Source organism: Callospermophilus lateralis, chromosome 1 (genome assembly GCF_048772815.1).
Source record: "Callospermophilus lateralis isolate mCalLat2 chromosome 1, mCalLat2.hap1, whole genome shotgun sequence".
NCBI lineage: Eukaryota > Metazoa > Chordata > Mammalia > Rodentia > Sciuridae > Callospermophilus > Callospermophilus lateralis.
The window spans coordinates 116,488,328-116,501,857 of NC_135305.1; the positions used below are offsets into that span (position 1 = coordinate 116,488,328).

The 13,530-nt window shown below is 41.6% G+C and overlaps 1 protein-coding gene across 1 annotated transcript in view; it reads right to left on the minus strand.

Annotated features, from left to right (window-relative positions):
• Window positions 1-13,530, minus strand: part of Chek2 (checkpoint kinase 2) — a 42,870-nt gene that overhangs the window by 9,220 nt on the left and 20,120 nt on the right. The window contains exons 7-10 of the mRNA XM_076865057.2: window positions 10,468-10,521; window positions 5,562-5,623; window positions 3,388-3,487; window positions 499-585 (exon numbers count right to left, since the gene is read on the minus strand). Of these exons, the coding sequence (XP_076721172.1) occupies window positions 499-585; window positions 3,388-3,487; window positions 5,562-5,623; window positions 10,468-10,521 (303 nt within the window). The remainder of the gene's footprint in view (window positions 1-498; window positions 586-3,387; window positions 3,488-5,561; window positions 5,624-10,467; window positions 10,522-13,530) is intronic.

Consider the following 13,530-nt stretch of genomic DNA (forward strand, 5'->3'; position numbering starts at 1 on the left):
CTATGACAAACACCCTAGGATTCTAGTTAGTTACACGATTCTTCTTAGACCCTAGACTCTCAAATTTGATTAACTGTGGAATATCTGGGGAGGTTGAGAAAAAATTCTTGCACCTGGGTGCCACCCTCAGATTCAGAGATGCAGCCTGGGTCTTTTGAGATATAGATATAGATATAGTTTACTGTCTTATTTATTTTTTAATTCTAACAGTAGATTCTAAAAGGAAGCTTGAAAAAGAGGTCCAGGCAGGATATATAATTCATTCATCAATTTAGACCCCTCTGCACAAAGGTGGATTGTATACAATGGAGCTGATAAATGCTCATAAGACTCCAGAGAGACAGGACTATCACCTGATCTCTACAACAAATGCTGAGTGCAAAAATCAGATTCTCAGTCTTTTTTTTTTTTTTTGTCTTTTTTTTGCTCCCATTTTTCACACGAGGAATTAAAAGACAGTTTCTACCAGAATGCTCACATACAGAACATAACTTTTACCTTTATAAGACAGTCCTCTTCTTGAGATGACAGTAGAACATTCTCTGGCTTTAAATCCCGATGTATAATGCCATTTTCGTGAAGGTACTACACAGAAAGGAAGGCACAGCCCTTAGATTTATATTTTCTAGGAAGTCCTTTTTTTTTTTTAATGTGAAATCAATTTTATTGGTCATTTAAAAACCTGCCCACATTAACTTAAAAAGAAGATAGACTTCAGTGACTTATAAATGGAATTTCAAAAGTAAAGTGGGGTCAGCACTAGTCACAATTTAGTCAAGGACCTGGTTCCTTTTCTCTCTTTTCTGCTACATTATCCTGTGTGTGTGTGTGTGTGTGTGTGTGTGTGTGTGTGTGTGTGTAGATTTGTCTTAAGAATGTTCTTACCTATGAAAGATGACTACCAGAAAAGAACACTTTCTATCTCATTTAGGAAGAGAAAGAATGGTATCCCATCTCTCTTTAAGGGACAATACAGAATTATTCCAGAAAACTCTAATTATTCTCTCCTCTGAAATGGGACCAAGCCCATCCTAGAAGAATTACTGAAAAAAGGAATGATACTTCCCTCAGGAAATCAGACTCTGTCTTTAACTTGAGGTCAACTGCAAAAACTACACTGCTCTTTTTTATGGTGGAGGGAGAATATTAGGAAGTTAATTACAGCATTCAGTAAACTTTCAAAATTCTCTAAAAAAACAAAAACAGCAATTGAGACAATGAAGCTTGCATTTCACAATTCAAGAAAACACATATCCTTTCACATTGGCAGAAACATATAAGGTATTTAATTCAATAAAACTTAAATGAGTGATATAAAATATTTTGAGAACATACCAAAATAAACATAAAAATTCCATCAAGATGATATATTTACATATATACTAAAAATGTCTCATAGCAATTGCTCCATATAGTCAATCCACTGTAATATTCTTTTTTAAAAAAGTTTTTTGATAGTTGTAGATGGACAGCATGCCTTTATTTTATTTGCTTATTTTTTTTTTTTTTGTATGCAGTGCTGAGGATCACATGCCATGCAACAGCTCTGCTACTGAGCCACAGCCACAGCCCCTCACTGTAATATTCTTGATCAGTAAATATAAGGGGAAAAACCAATAAGCGAGATAAGCACTAGGTAGGTGACAGCCACCATTAAAAAGACTTTGAGGACTGGTGTGTAATTCAGGGGTAGAGCACTTGTTCCCAGAACAGAAAAACAAAACAAAACAAAAAAAGGGGGGGTTGGGCAGAGGGGTGGGGGGCTTATGATCATGAACTTCAGCCTGCTCTGATGTCCCTCTGGGCACTTTCAGTGGGAAATTAACCTGATGAAACCTTTAAGGGCCAAACCCAGGTGGACCTACCCCAGAAAAATCTCCCTCAATCCTCACCCAATACAAGAACAGCTCCCAGCCAGACACAGTGGCACACACCTATAATCCCAGGGACTCAGGAGGCTGAGGCCCTAAGCAACTCAGAGACCGTGTCTCTAAATAAGACATAAAAAGGGCTTGGGGGGCTGGGGTTGTGTGGCTCAGCAGCAGAGCACCCACATAGCACATGTGAGGCCTTGGGTTCGATCCTCAGCACCACATAAAAATAAATAAATTAAATAAAGGTGTGTGTCCAACTGAAAAAAAGGGTTGGGATGTGGCTCAGTGGTTAAGTGCCCCTGAGTTAAATTTCCAGTCCCCCTCCCCCAAAAGAAATCTGCTCCCTCCACTGCATTTACTGCATGGAACAAGTTTTCAAGAAAAGAAATCTTGGTGGGGAATCACCATAACCAATTCTGCTTGGAAAATGGTGGTATTCCTCAAGGCAAAGTGCCACCAACAGCTTCTCTATCAACACTTTCACTGAACAGAGAAGGCCAGGCACACGCCTCACCCCCCCGTCCACTCCCATGACCAAGATGCTGCATCTGGAGGGAACTGAATAAATGAGCCAAGAAGAGCACGCACGTCCCCCTCACCCCAGCTTGCCCACTGTCCCCTCAACTCTGCCCAGTCCCAGTTTACAGGAGGTTTTCTACAAAGATAAGGTAGCCGTAGTTCTATGGTTTAGATATGAAGTGTTATGTGTGAGACAACAGGAAAAAAGTTCAAAGGTGAGAAGATTGGGTTATGAGACCCTTAACCTAATAATCAACCATTAATCCACTGGTAGGGGTTAACCGGGCAGTACCAGGAGGCAGGCAGGGTGTGGCTAGAGCAGTAAGTCGCTGCAGGCATGCCCTGGGTTATGCGTTTTGTCCCTGGTGAGCACAGCTCTCTCTGCTTCCACGTCTTGAGCTGTTTGCCTCCTTTACACCTTTTCACCATGATGGCTTGTGTTTTTTTTTTTTTTTTAATTTATATTTTTTAGTTGTTGATGGATCTTTATTTATTTACATGTGGTGCTGAGAATCGAACCCAGTGCCTCACACATGCTAGGCAAGTGAGCCACAAACCCAGCCCTCACCATGATGTTTTGCCTCACTTTGGGCCCAGAGTAATTGAGCCTGTGTTCTATGAACTTCGACCTCCGAAACTGTGAGTTCCAAATCAACTTTTCATCCTCTAAACTTGTTCTTGTCAGGTCTTTTAGTCACAGTGGTAAAAAAGCTGACTAAAACAGGTAGAAATCAATTTCCCTCCAGGAAGACCTCCAGGTTAAAGAGAGGAGACTTGGGGGGTGTTGGTTTTCTAGTTCCCTTCCTTACTGTCTCTTAACTTCACAGCAAGAGCTTTGTCACCTGAGTCAAAGGGGTAGAATATTTTTTCCAACAGAACAAACACAGGATCGCTTCAGAGTTTTAATTCTCAGTCCCTCAGTTTCTCCTTAACCCAGGTAGTAATTGCACCGCACAGAAAGTAGGTTGTCACAGTAACTGAGGACTTTTCTCACCTGTACAGCCAAGAGCATCTGGTAAAAATAGAGTTTGCAGGTAGCTTCTTTCAGCCGTTTATTCCCCACCACCCTGTCAAAGAGCTCTCCTCCTTCCATCCTAAAACACAGACAAAGGAAGGTGTTCATTCCTAGAGGAAACTCACTTGCATGGTATAAAAGACAGAGCAAACTCATTCAGACTAGCAGAGTTGCCATTTTTATTCACCTTTGACTCACATTATTAGAGCTAATGAGCTAATAAGTAAGGTTCATCTACAATCTGATGTTCCCACCAGAAATAAGGAATATGAGAGAAGAAACGTGCAGTGGGAATTGGTAATACTTGGGGAACTTTAAGATCTGATTCACTACCAAGGTGGGCCCAGGAGCCTGCACGTTTATCACGTACCCTGCGTGATTCGGAGGGGATGAGGAAGAGCAAACCAGAACTTACAATCAAGTGAACTCGGGTCTAAACCCCAACTCCACTACTTCCTAGCTGTGGGACTTTGGGCTATTTAATCTCTCTAAGCTTAAAAAGTGGGAGTAACACCACCTGCTGTGATGGGGTTGGTATAAAATAAGAAATGATTGACATAGGTAAGGCACCTGGCACAGGGCTCAGCAATGTTATTCAAAGTCTCTGATTCAGTTTCCTTTTCTTTAAAGTGGGTCTAAAAATAGAAACCCACTTGTGACATGTAAGTAATCTGTAAGATTATTATGAAGGACCAATGAGTCAGTCCACAGAAAGTGCTAACTTAGCTTGCAGGTAAGGGCTTAATAAATACCAGCTACTATACTGTACTATTATGACCATTATTCACTGTGTCAACCAGATCCAGTCAGATAACAATCTCCTATTTGGTAACAGCAAATATTCCCTGAAGAACCCTAGGACATTCATCTCTCCCAGGGTTATAAAATCAGGATTGCTGTTTATTTTATTTTATTTTATTTTTTGTAGCACTGGGCATTGAACCCAAGAGCACTCTACCACAGAGCTACCACCCCAGTCGGTTTCATTTTTTTATTTTGAGTCAGGGTCTCGCTAAGTTGCTCTTGCCACTCAATCTGCACAGCCTCCATTTTTCAGCCAAGAACAAAGCATTCCATGCCTGTCACAACAGCTGCTTCAAAAATGTGAATTTATGCAGGAATAGACATAAGACAGGCCTCTTCCAGGAATGACACAGGAAATTATTTTGGTGATACCAAAGAAGATAGGACATTCTAACCATGAAGTAAAGCAGCAAGACACTGAAAGATACTTAGGCACCACCATGCCACCAGATCCCATCATCTTAAATAAAAAGGACCACCGAAAGCAGATATTTTTAAAGTAATAACATCAACACACGTGGAAGCTGGGCACAGTGGCACACACCTGTAATCCCAGCATCTCAGGAGGCTGAAGCAGGAGGATCACAAGTTGGAGGCCAGCCTCAGCAATTAGGCAAGGCCCTCAGCAACTCAGTGAGAACCTGTCTCAAAATGAAAAATAAAAATGGCTGGGGCTGGGCACGGTAGTGCATCCCTATAATTCCAGCAGCTCAGGAGGCTAAGGCAGGAAGATCCTAAGTTCAAAGCCAGCCTTGGCAACAGCAAGGTGCTAAGCAACTCAGTGAGACCCTGTCTCTAAATAAAAATACAAAAAAAGGGCTAGGGTGTGGCTCAGTGGTTGAGTGCCCCTGAGTTCAATCCCTGGTTCTCACCCTCCCCCAAAAAAAGAGGGGCTGGGAATGCAGCTCAATGCTCTGGGTTCAATCCCCAAAAAACAGGGACCCCATGTCAAGCGCCCACATGTGCCAGGTACTCTGCAGGGCTTTCCATCCCTCTTAGCATGTAAACTTCTCCAAGACTCTGTACTATTATCTGCGTTTAACACTAAGAAGATGAAACTCAGAGGGGTGAAAGAAACTCACCCATGGGTGGTCAACTAGTCACCTGCTGAGTAGTGTTTAAACCCAGGACTCAGATGCAGGGACTAGAATCCCCTGCTACCTGCCTGTGGAAATACTGCACGACTTCTAGAATTAACACTACCTAGACATGCAAACACACTGTGGATCCCACCACCACATACTTACAGGGAGGGTCCCCAGCATGAACAAGGCAAGTCTACATTCAAGTCTATGTTGGCTTTTAAGCATTTAAATGAAAATGTCAAGTTTAAAACATGTGCTACTTACAATTCCAAAACAATGTAATAATCTTCTGCATCAAAAAAGTTTTTAATCTTGATGATGCAAGGCTGAAAAAAAAAGAGAGAAAGAAAGGAAAGAATGAAAACAAGTGAGAAACTCCCAAGAAGGAAACCACAAAGCCACAGAATTTGAGACATCTGCCCAGGGAGTCAGGAAGCCCAGGCCCAGGCTTTGGGCCCGCTGACTCTGGTAGCTTTGAAGTCGGGGGTGGGGGTGTGGAATCTGACTGACTCCTCCGTGAGAAAATGGAACAGTCCACACCCTGCCATGTCAGTGAGGAGCGGGTTCATGTTTCACATGAGGATGTCCTACCAAGGAACAAAGGCCAGTCACCCAGCCTTCCTCCTCCAGCCCTAAAACAGAGGCATTGAAGGAACCAGGTGACACTCTGAAGAGCAATATGAATGAAAAAGCAGGCCAGGGGCAGAGCCAGGCCATGCTGCTAGACAGAGATCACCCAGCTCCAGTTCTAGAACCAAAGGGAATGGGACCCCATGTGATAAGAGCCTCCCATTGTGCCAAGGAAAGAGGAAAATTCTAGTTTCATAATAATTTTATAAGTTAAATTTTTTTCCATTATATTTTAGTTGTAGATGGACACAATACCTTTATTTTGTTTATTTATTTTTATGGGGTCCTGAGGATGGAACCCAGGGCCTCACACGTGCCAGGCAAGCGCTCCACCACTGAGCCACAATCTCAGCCCCGTAATTTCCTAAGAACTTTTAAGCACACTTGGAGGTAGGGGACAGAGACGCAGTGGATGAGAGTTGTGACCTCTGACCACGGCAGAGAGCACAGAACACTGAGGACAAGGGAGCAGCATTGTGCGTTTTTAAAAGTCCATATTTAATATTATGACATCATACTTAGCAGAGCTATTGTTTCACAGTACATAGCCAACTTCAGGTGGCTGTCAACACATGCCTGTATTCCCAGCTAATGGGGAGGTGGAGGTCGTAATCCTGAGCCAAGTTCGAAACAAACCAGTTCCCCACTCCTTGCCTATGATCACTGTACACTACTTGACTCTACATGAGCAATTTTATTACACAATAATGAAAACACTCAGGGCTGGGGTTGTGGCTCAGTGGTAGAGCACTTGCCTAGCATGTGAAGCACTGGGTTCAATTCTCGGCACCACATAAACAAACCAATAAAATAAAGGTCCATCAACAACAACAAAAAATTTTTTTTTAAATAAAACACTGACTACTCCTTGTAAGAAAAGAAAGAACAGCTAAAATCTTCATATCCCATAACAGGAAGCCAACAGGCTATTTAAAGTGGATAAACCAAGAGACAATGGTTTATACATATTATGTAGAAACATGGAGGCAAATTCTAGCAAAAAGCCAAGAAAGAGTTTTTAAATATTTATAGAGAGGAGGATTAGGAGGAATAAGAAGTTGCTAGTTTGTGCAAAATTATTAATACTATTTGACTCTTTTAGATTATGAACTTGTGATGTCTTGGCCAAATTATTTTTTAAAGGAGAAGCAGAAGAAAACTCATAAATGGAGAAGATGACTAGATTAGAAGGGAAAATGGGAACTGCTTGGTTCCTCTTGGCATCAAAATGTGCAGTGCAGGGGGCTAGGGTTGTAGCTCAGTGGTGGAGTGGTTGCCTGGCACATATGAGGCCCTGGGTTTAATCCTCAGCACCCCATAAACATGAATAAAAAAGTAAATAAAATAAAGGTATTGTGTCCATCTACAACTAAATAAATAAATAGTGGGCAGGAAATGCTCCAGGAAACTGCTAAGAAATATATCAAGGACCTAATCATTTGGGAATGGTTGGGGCCAAGAGCTGACTGAACATAAAGAGGTCCCCAAAAATCAGAGCCATGAACTGTCTCTAGTCTTTCCTACCCAAGGTCACTGGCTAGGGCTGTCACAGATAAAAGTGTCTCCATAACAGGAACCAGAGACTATTAACCCAGACTTTCCACTCAGGTCACACGGGAAAAGAGCTCAAGGAATCCAGCTCACGACCATGATCTCAGCCTGTTCTCTGCTGAAAGCTTTAGGAGCAGACCCACAGAAGGCTCACGCTGACCTTGTGAGGTAAGTATCCCTTATTGTCTCCATTACACAGATGAGCAAACAGTGGCTCTGAAAAGTGGATGACCTTCTCAAAGCCAGGAGGCGGCAGAAACGAGCTGGGAGCTCAGGTCTGTCTCCACACTAGACAGAAGACACGAGGGAAGGGGTGAACTGCTCCATCTTGGCTCAACACTGCCTGGGCCTAGAAGATAGTCTTGGCCCACTAAGTGTTTGACTCCTAAGGCCAGGTTCTTGGGCTATGAGACATTGTCCCCAAACACCCAAATGTTATCCATGGATCCATGTTAAATTCCCAAGGTTCCAAATGCTCCAGGAAACTGCTAAGAAATATGACAGGGACCTAATTAACTGTTAGTGTTCTAAACAGCACTGGACACTAGATTTGTATATATGTTGTATTTGAGGATCATCTGACATGAGAGAAACTCCTCTGAGAATTCTTAGTGTTTATTTTAAGGGTATGTTTGAAGCAATCCTACCCCTAGAAAATTAGATGGCTCTGCTCTTCCCCCTACCGCCCCCCCAGGACTGGGGATTGAACCCATAGGTACGTTATCACTGAGCTACATCCCCCACCTTTTCTATTCTCGATTTGAGATAGGGTCTCACTGAGTTGCCAAGGGTGGTCTTTTTTTTTACCTTTATTTGTTTATTTTTATGTGGTGCTGAGCAGCAAACTCAGTGCCTCACACATGCTAAGCAAGCGCTCTACCACTGAGCTACCACCCCAGTCCCCCAAGGGTGGTCTTGAACTTGCCATCCTACTACCTTAGCCTCCCAAGTCACTGGAATTACAAGAGTCACTGAGACTTTAAACATATCCCACATGCCTTAAAGAGAGCTCTGCTCTTTAAAGAGGCTTCCAAGCTCTTGGAAAAAAGACCTGGCAAGCTGGGGTACAACACTATAGTCCCAGCTACTTAGGAGGCCAAGGCAGGAGGATCACTTGAGCCCAGGAGTCAAAGGCCAGGTTGGGCAATATAGAGAGTCCCCATGCCCTCCACTCGTCACCAAAAGACAAAATTCAAAGAGTACATGGAAGAAGTTACAAAGAAATTATTAAAAGATGGGGCTGGGGATGGTGGCTCAGTGGTAGAGCACTTGCTCAACACGTGTGAGGCACTGGGTTGGATCCTCAGCACCACATAAAAATAAGAAAGTAAAATAAAGGTATCATGTCCATCTGTAATAACAACAACAACAAAAAATCAAAAATGTTTAAAAAAATTATTAAAAGAAAGCCAAGCAGGAAGATGAGTCCCTCAGATTCCCATGGGTTACCAGCTCCTTGCACAGGATTCTCAAGGAGCCTGTGGAAGTATTTTGTCAAGGTAATGGTTGTATTCTTGTTCTTGGTTTCTCCCTGTTCTTTGAGGAATTTGGGGAGGTATAAGAAATGAAATTTTGTTGTTGTTTAGAGAATAAAAACCGGAATAAGATAATCATAGTCAAACAGTAGACTACAGGATCTGTTTCAAGTCCCGGGACTACTGAGCTTATGACATGGATGCTCATGAATCAATGAGGAAACTGAAAGAACCAATAAACAGAAAAGCAGGATCAGACCGCATTCTAACATTACTTCTCTCCTTTTTCAAGTGAGACACACCCTCCGCTGACACTGAGTCAAAGTCTTCATCGAGACAACGTCATCATTGTACAAAAGAGGGAACTATTTATACCCAAAGAGGCCACTGACACACCACTTTTATCAGATATAAGGATAGGATGTTGTCATTATTTGATTTATCTGGGTCACTCCAAATAAAATGAATTTTAAGGTGTTAAAACTTCAGGGATAACCAGGCACAATGGCACACACCTATAATCCCAGCTACTCAAGAGGCTAAGGAAACAGGATCACAAGTTCAAGGCCAGCCTGAGAAACTTGGGAAGAGCTTCTCTCAAAATAAAAAATAAAAAGGGCTGAGGATCGGGCCCGGGTTGTGGCTCAGTGAACAGAGCATTTGCCTAGCATGCATGAAGCACTGAATTCGATCCCCGGCACCATATAAAAATAAACAAATAAAATAAAGATATTGTGTCCATCTACAACTAAACAAAAACAAAAACAAACAAAAAAACGGCCGGGGATGGAGCTCAATGGCACAATGCTTGCCAAGCATGTAAAACTCTGGGTTCGGCTGGGCATGGTGGTGCATGCCTATAATTCTGGCAGCTCCGGAACCTGAAGCAGGAGGATCATGAGTTCACACCAGTCTCAGCAATGGTGAGGCACTAAGCAGCTCAGTGAGACCCTGTCTCTAAATAAAATACAAAATAGGGCTGGGGATGGGGCTCAGGGGTTGAATGCTGCTGAGTTCAATCCCCAGTAACCTAAAATAAATGAAATAAAATAAAGCCATGGGTTCAATCCCCACTACTACCCAAATAAATAAATATTTTAAAAATACAGGTATTAGGGCTGGGGACGTGGCTCAAGCGGTAGTGCGCTCGCCTGGCATGCGTGCGGCCCGGGTTCGATCCTCAGCACCACATACAGACAAAGATGTTGTGTCCGACAAATACTAAAAAATAAATATTAAAAAAAAAAGAAGAAGAAGAAGAAGAAGACCTCAGCAGAAATGTCATCAGGCAATTATTTAATCATAAAACCTTTATGCAATATTGCCCTCAAAATTTTGGGATTAAACTCTTCCAAGCTAAATGAGAGCTAGGTGTTTGAGTATCCATGCATGTGCACGTAGAAATTAAAGAACCCAGGTCAACACTAACTGTATCACGTTGAAATATTTTACATTCTTCCATATTTAGAGATAAATGAATTAAAATATGAGCCATGTCTTACAGCAATACTTACATGATTTAGTTTTTTCAAGATTTCTATTTCAGTTTCAACATTGAGAGCTGGATCCTTTAATAAACAGAAAAACATTAGAGTTTACTAATAATAACGATAATGGCCAATATTTTTAAAATGTTACAGTTATACTTAACTGACTGCCTGAGATCCAAACCAGGCTGTATTTAATACAAAGAAACCCAGACCCAAAATACAATGAATTAAATAACTCACCTAAAATCATTCTGCAAAGTGCTTCGCAAATTATAAGCAGTCAATAAATGCCCAGGCCCCGTGCTAAGCTCTTTAGCACGGGGCCTGGGCATTTTCGAATCATCTCACATAAGCCTCATAATCCTCAACTGAAGAGGATTCTATAATTACCTCCATTTTACAAATGGAGCAACTGGGGTTCAGAAAAGGGAAGACATGGGCCGGGGCTGTAGTTCAGTGGTAGAGCATTTGCCTCGCATGTGTGAGGCAGTGGGTTCAATCCTCAGGACCACATAAAAATAAATAAATAAAGATATTGTGGGTAATGTCTTCCCTTTATTTTTTATTTAAAAAATAAAGGGAAGACATTACCCACAGTTCCACTGCCAGAGAAATGTGTTTCCATTGTTTGCATCTGTAACCATAGCCAGTAAGCTATGCTTATGTCATTAACTATGGAGTTATTTACATTTATAAAAATGATGACAGAGGGGCTGGGGTTGTGGTTCAGCGATAGAGTGCTTGCCTAGCACATGCAAGATGCTGGGTTCAATCCTCAGCACCACGCAAAAATAAATAAATAAAATAAAGGTAGTGTGTCCAACTACAACTAAAAAATATTTTTAAAAAATGATGGAGGCTGGGGCTGTGACTCAGCAGTAGTGCATATGCTTGGCATGTGTGAGGCACTGGGTTCGATTCTCAGCACCATGTATAAATAAATAAAATAAAGGTCTATCAACAACTACAAAAACAAATTTCTTTTAAAAAAATGATGAAAGAGCTGGGTGTGGTGGCACACACCTGTAATCCTAGTGGCTCAGGAGGATCATGAGCACAAATCCAGCCTCAGCAACTTAGTGAGCCTTAAGCAACCTAGTGAGACCCTGTCTCAAAATAAAAAGTAAAAATCGGGGTTGGGGATGTGACTCAGTAGTTAAGCGCCCCTGGGTTCAGCCCCTGATAAGAAAAAAAAGAAGAAGGAAAGAAAGAAAGAAATGAAGTCCAAGAAGAAGCAGGTGTTTAATGAAACTGTATGAAAAAAATGTCAGGTAAAATTTCTGAGCAGACAAAAGTTCCAACTTCAACCGTAAGCTGACAATGTTCACTGGAGAGAAGCCAGACAACCCCAGCTATTCAGGAAGCTAAGGCAGGAAGACTGCTGGAGCCCAGGAATTCAAGGCCAAGCTGATCAACATGGTGAGACCCACCCCATCCCATCCCCCGCAAAATTAGAGAGCAAGTTGAGTTAAATAACTCCACTTCCCAGGTTACACCCTCCACAAGCAAAGAGGATATAAAGTGACATATTTATGTAGAATGGACTTCTGCTAAGAAACCCCAGATGTTTAATTTTTAAAGCCTGCCTCTTCCTGTAATCCATTACTCATTACCACACCAGGGTGTACATACTCTGAAAAGAGAGAGGTCACAAAGAGTCCAATTTGACTCAAAGAATGAAACTAAGAAGTAAAATTTTACTCTCAGTTCTAACAATCTGGTAGATATTTTCTTCTCCCCAAAATGGGAAGCAAATCTAGAATCACAAGGGAAAAGATCCATAACAAAGGGAACACAGAAAGGAAACTCCTCTTGCCATGCAAGAACAGCATTGTCTCAAGGGGAAGAAAAAGATCTTTAAAGAATGTTAAAATATAATACCCAGGGGCTGGGGATATAGCTCAGTTGGGTAAAGTCCTTGCCTCACATGCACAAGGCCCTAGGTTCAATCCCCAGCACTACAAATAATAATAATAAGACCACCCAGAAACAATTGGCCACAAAGAAAAATATTATTAGGGGCTGTTTATCTATCACTTTGTCCAGTCACATGTGGACAGATCAATCAATGTATTTAGCTAGTTCACCTCTATAGTTAACGTGGACGGCAGAAAATGTAATAAAATGAATAGCTACTAGGCTGGGGCTGGGGCTCAGTGGTAGAGCACTTGCCCAGCATGTGTGAGGTACTGGGTTCAATCCTCAGCACCATATAAAAAAGTAAATAAATAAAATAAAGTTATTTTTAAAAAAAATTTAAATGAATAGCTACTATGGAGAAATAATTTCAATATTTTAAAATTTAAAAATATGAAACTCAGAGCTGGGATATAGCTTCAGAGGTAGAGCACTTACCTAGCATGTGCGAGGCATTTGGTTCGATCCCCACCACATAAAAATAAATGAATTAAATAAAGGTATTGTGTTCATCTACAACTAAAATATATCTTTTTAAAAAAAAGGAAAAAAGGGCTGGGGATGTGGCTCAAGTGGTAGCGCGCTCGCCTGGCATGTGTGCGGCCCGGGTTCGATCCTCAGCACCACATACAAACAAAGATGTTGTGTCTGCCAAGAACTAGAAAATAAATGTTTAAAAAAAATTCTTTCTCTCTCGCTAAATAAAAAAAAAAAATACATTAAAAAAAGGAAAAATAAATTTAAAACTAACCCATAAATAAAAAGATACTCACTGGCATATCACCCAAAAGAGCAAACAACTAGGAATTACCTAAATGACCAACCAGAGAAACGGCTGGGTAAATCATCATAAGTTGGGACAGCTCCTTCTTTGTGGATGACTTTGACAATGTCTACAAATCTGTCCCCAGGATCATCCAGAGCATCTTACAGAGTTCTCCTCACAGCCTCCCAACTTCAAGTTAAAGGAGGCAAAGCACATCTGCACATCCCTTGCTGCTCTTCTGCTGACTCTGGACACCCCCAGTACCTTCTGGGTCACACGAGGTGGGAAAGGCGTGGGTAAAAAAACAGCTTTGGGTAAACATGTGCACTGCTACTGCTCTTTGCCTCCTGGTTTTTTATACTTCAAAACTTGGAGTCAGAAAGAAGATCACCAATTTGTAGAAT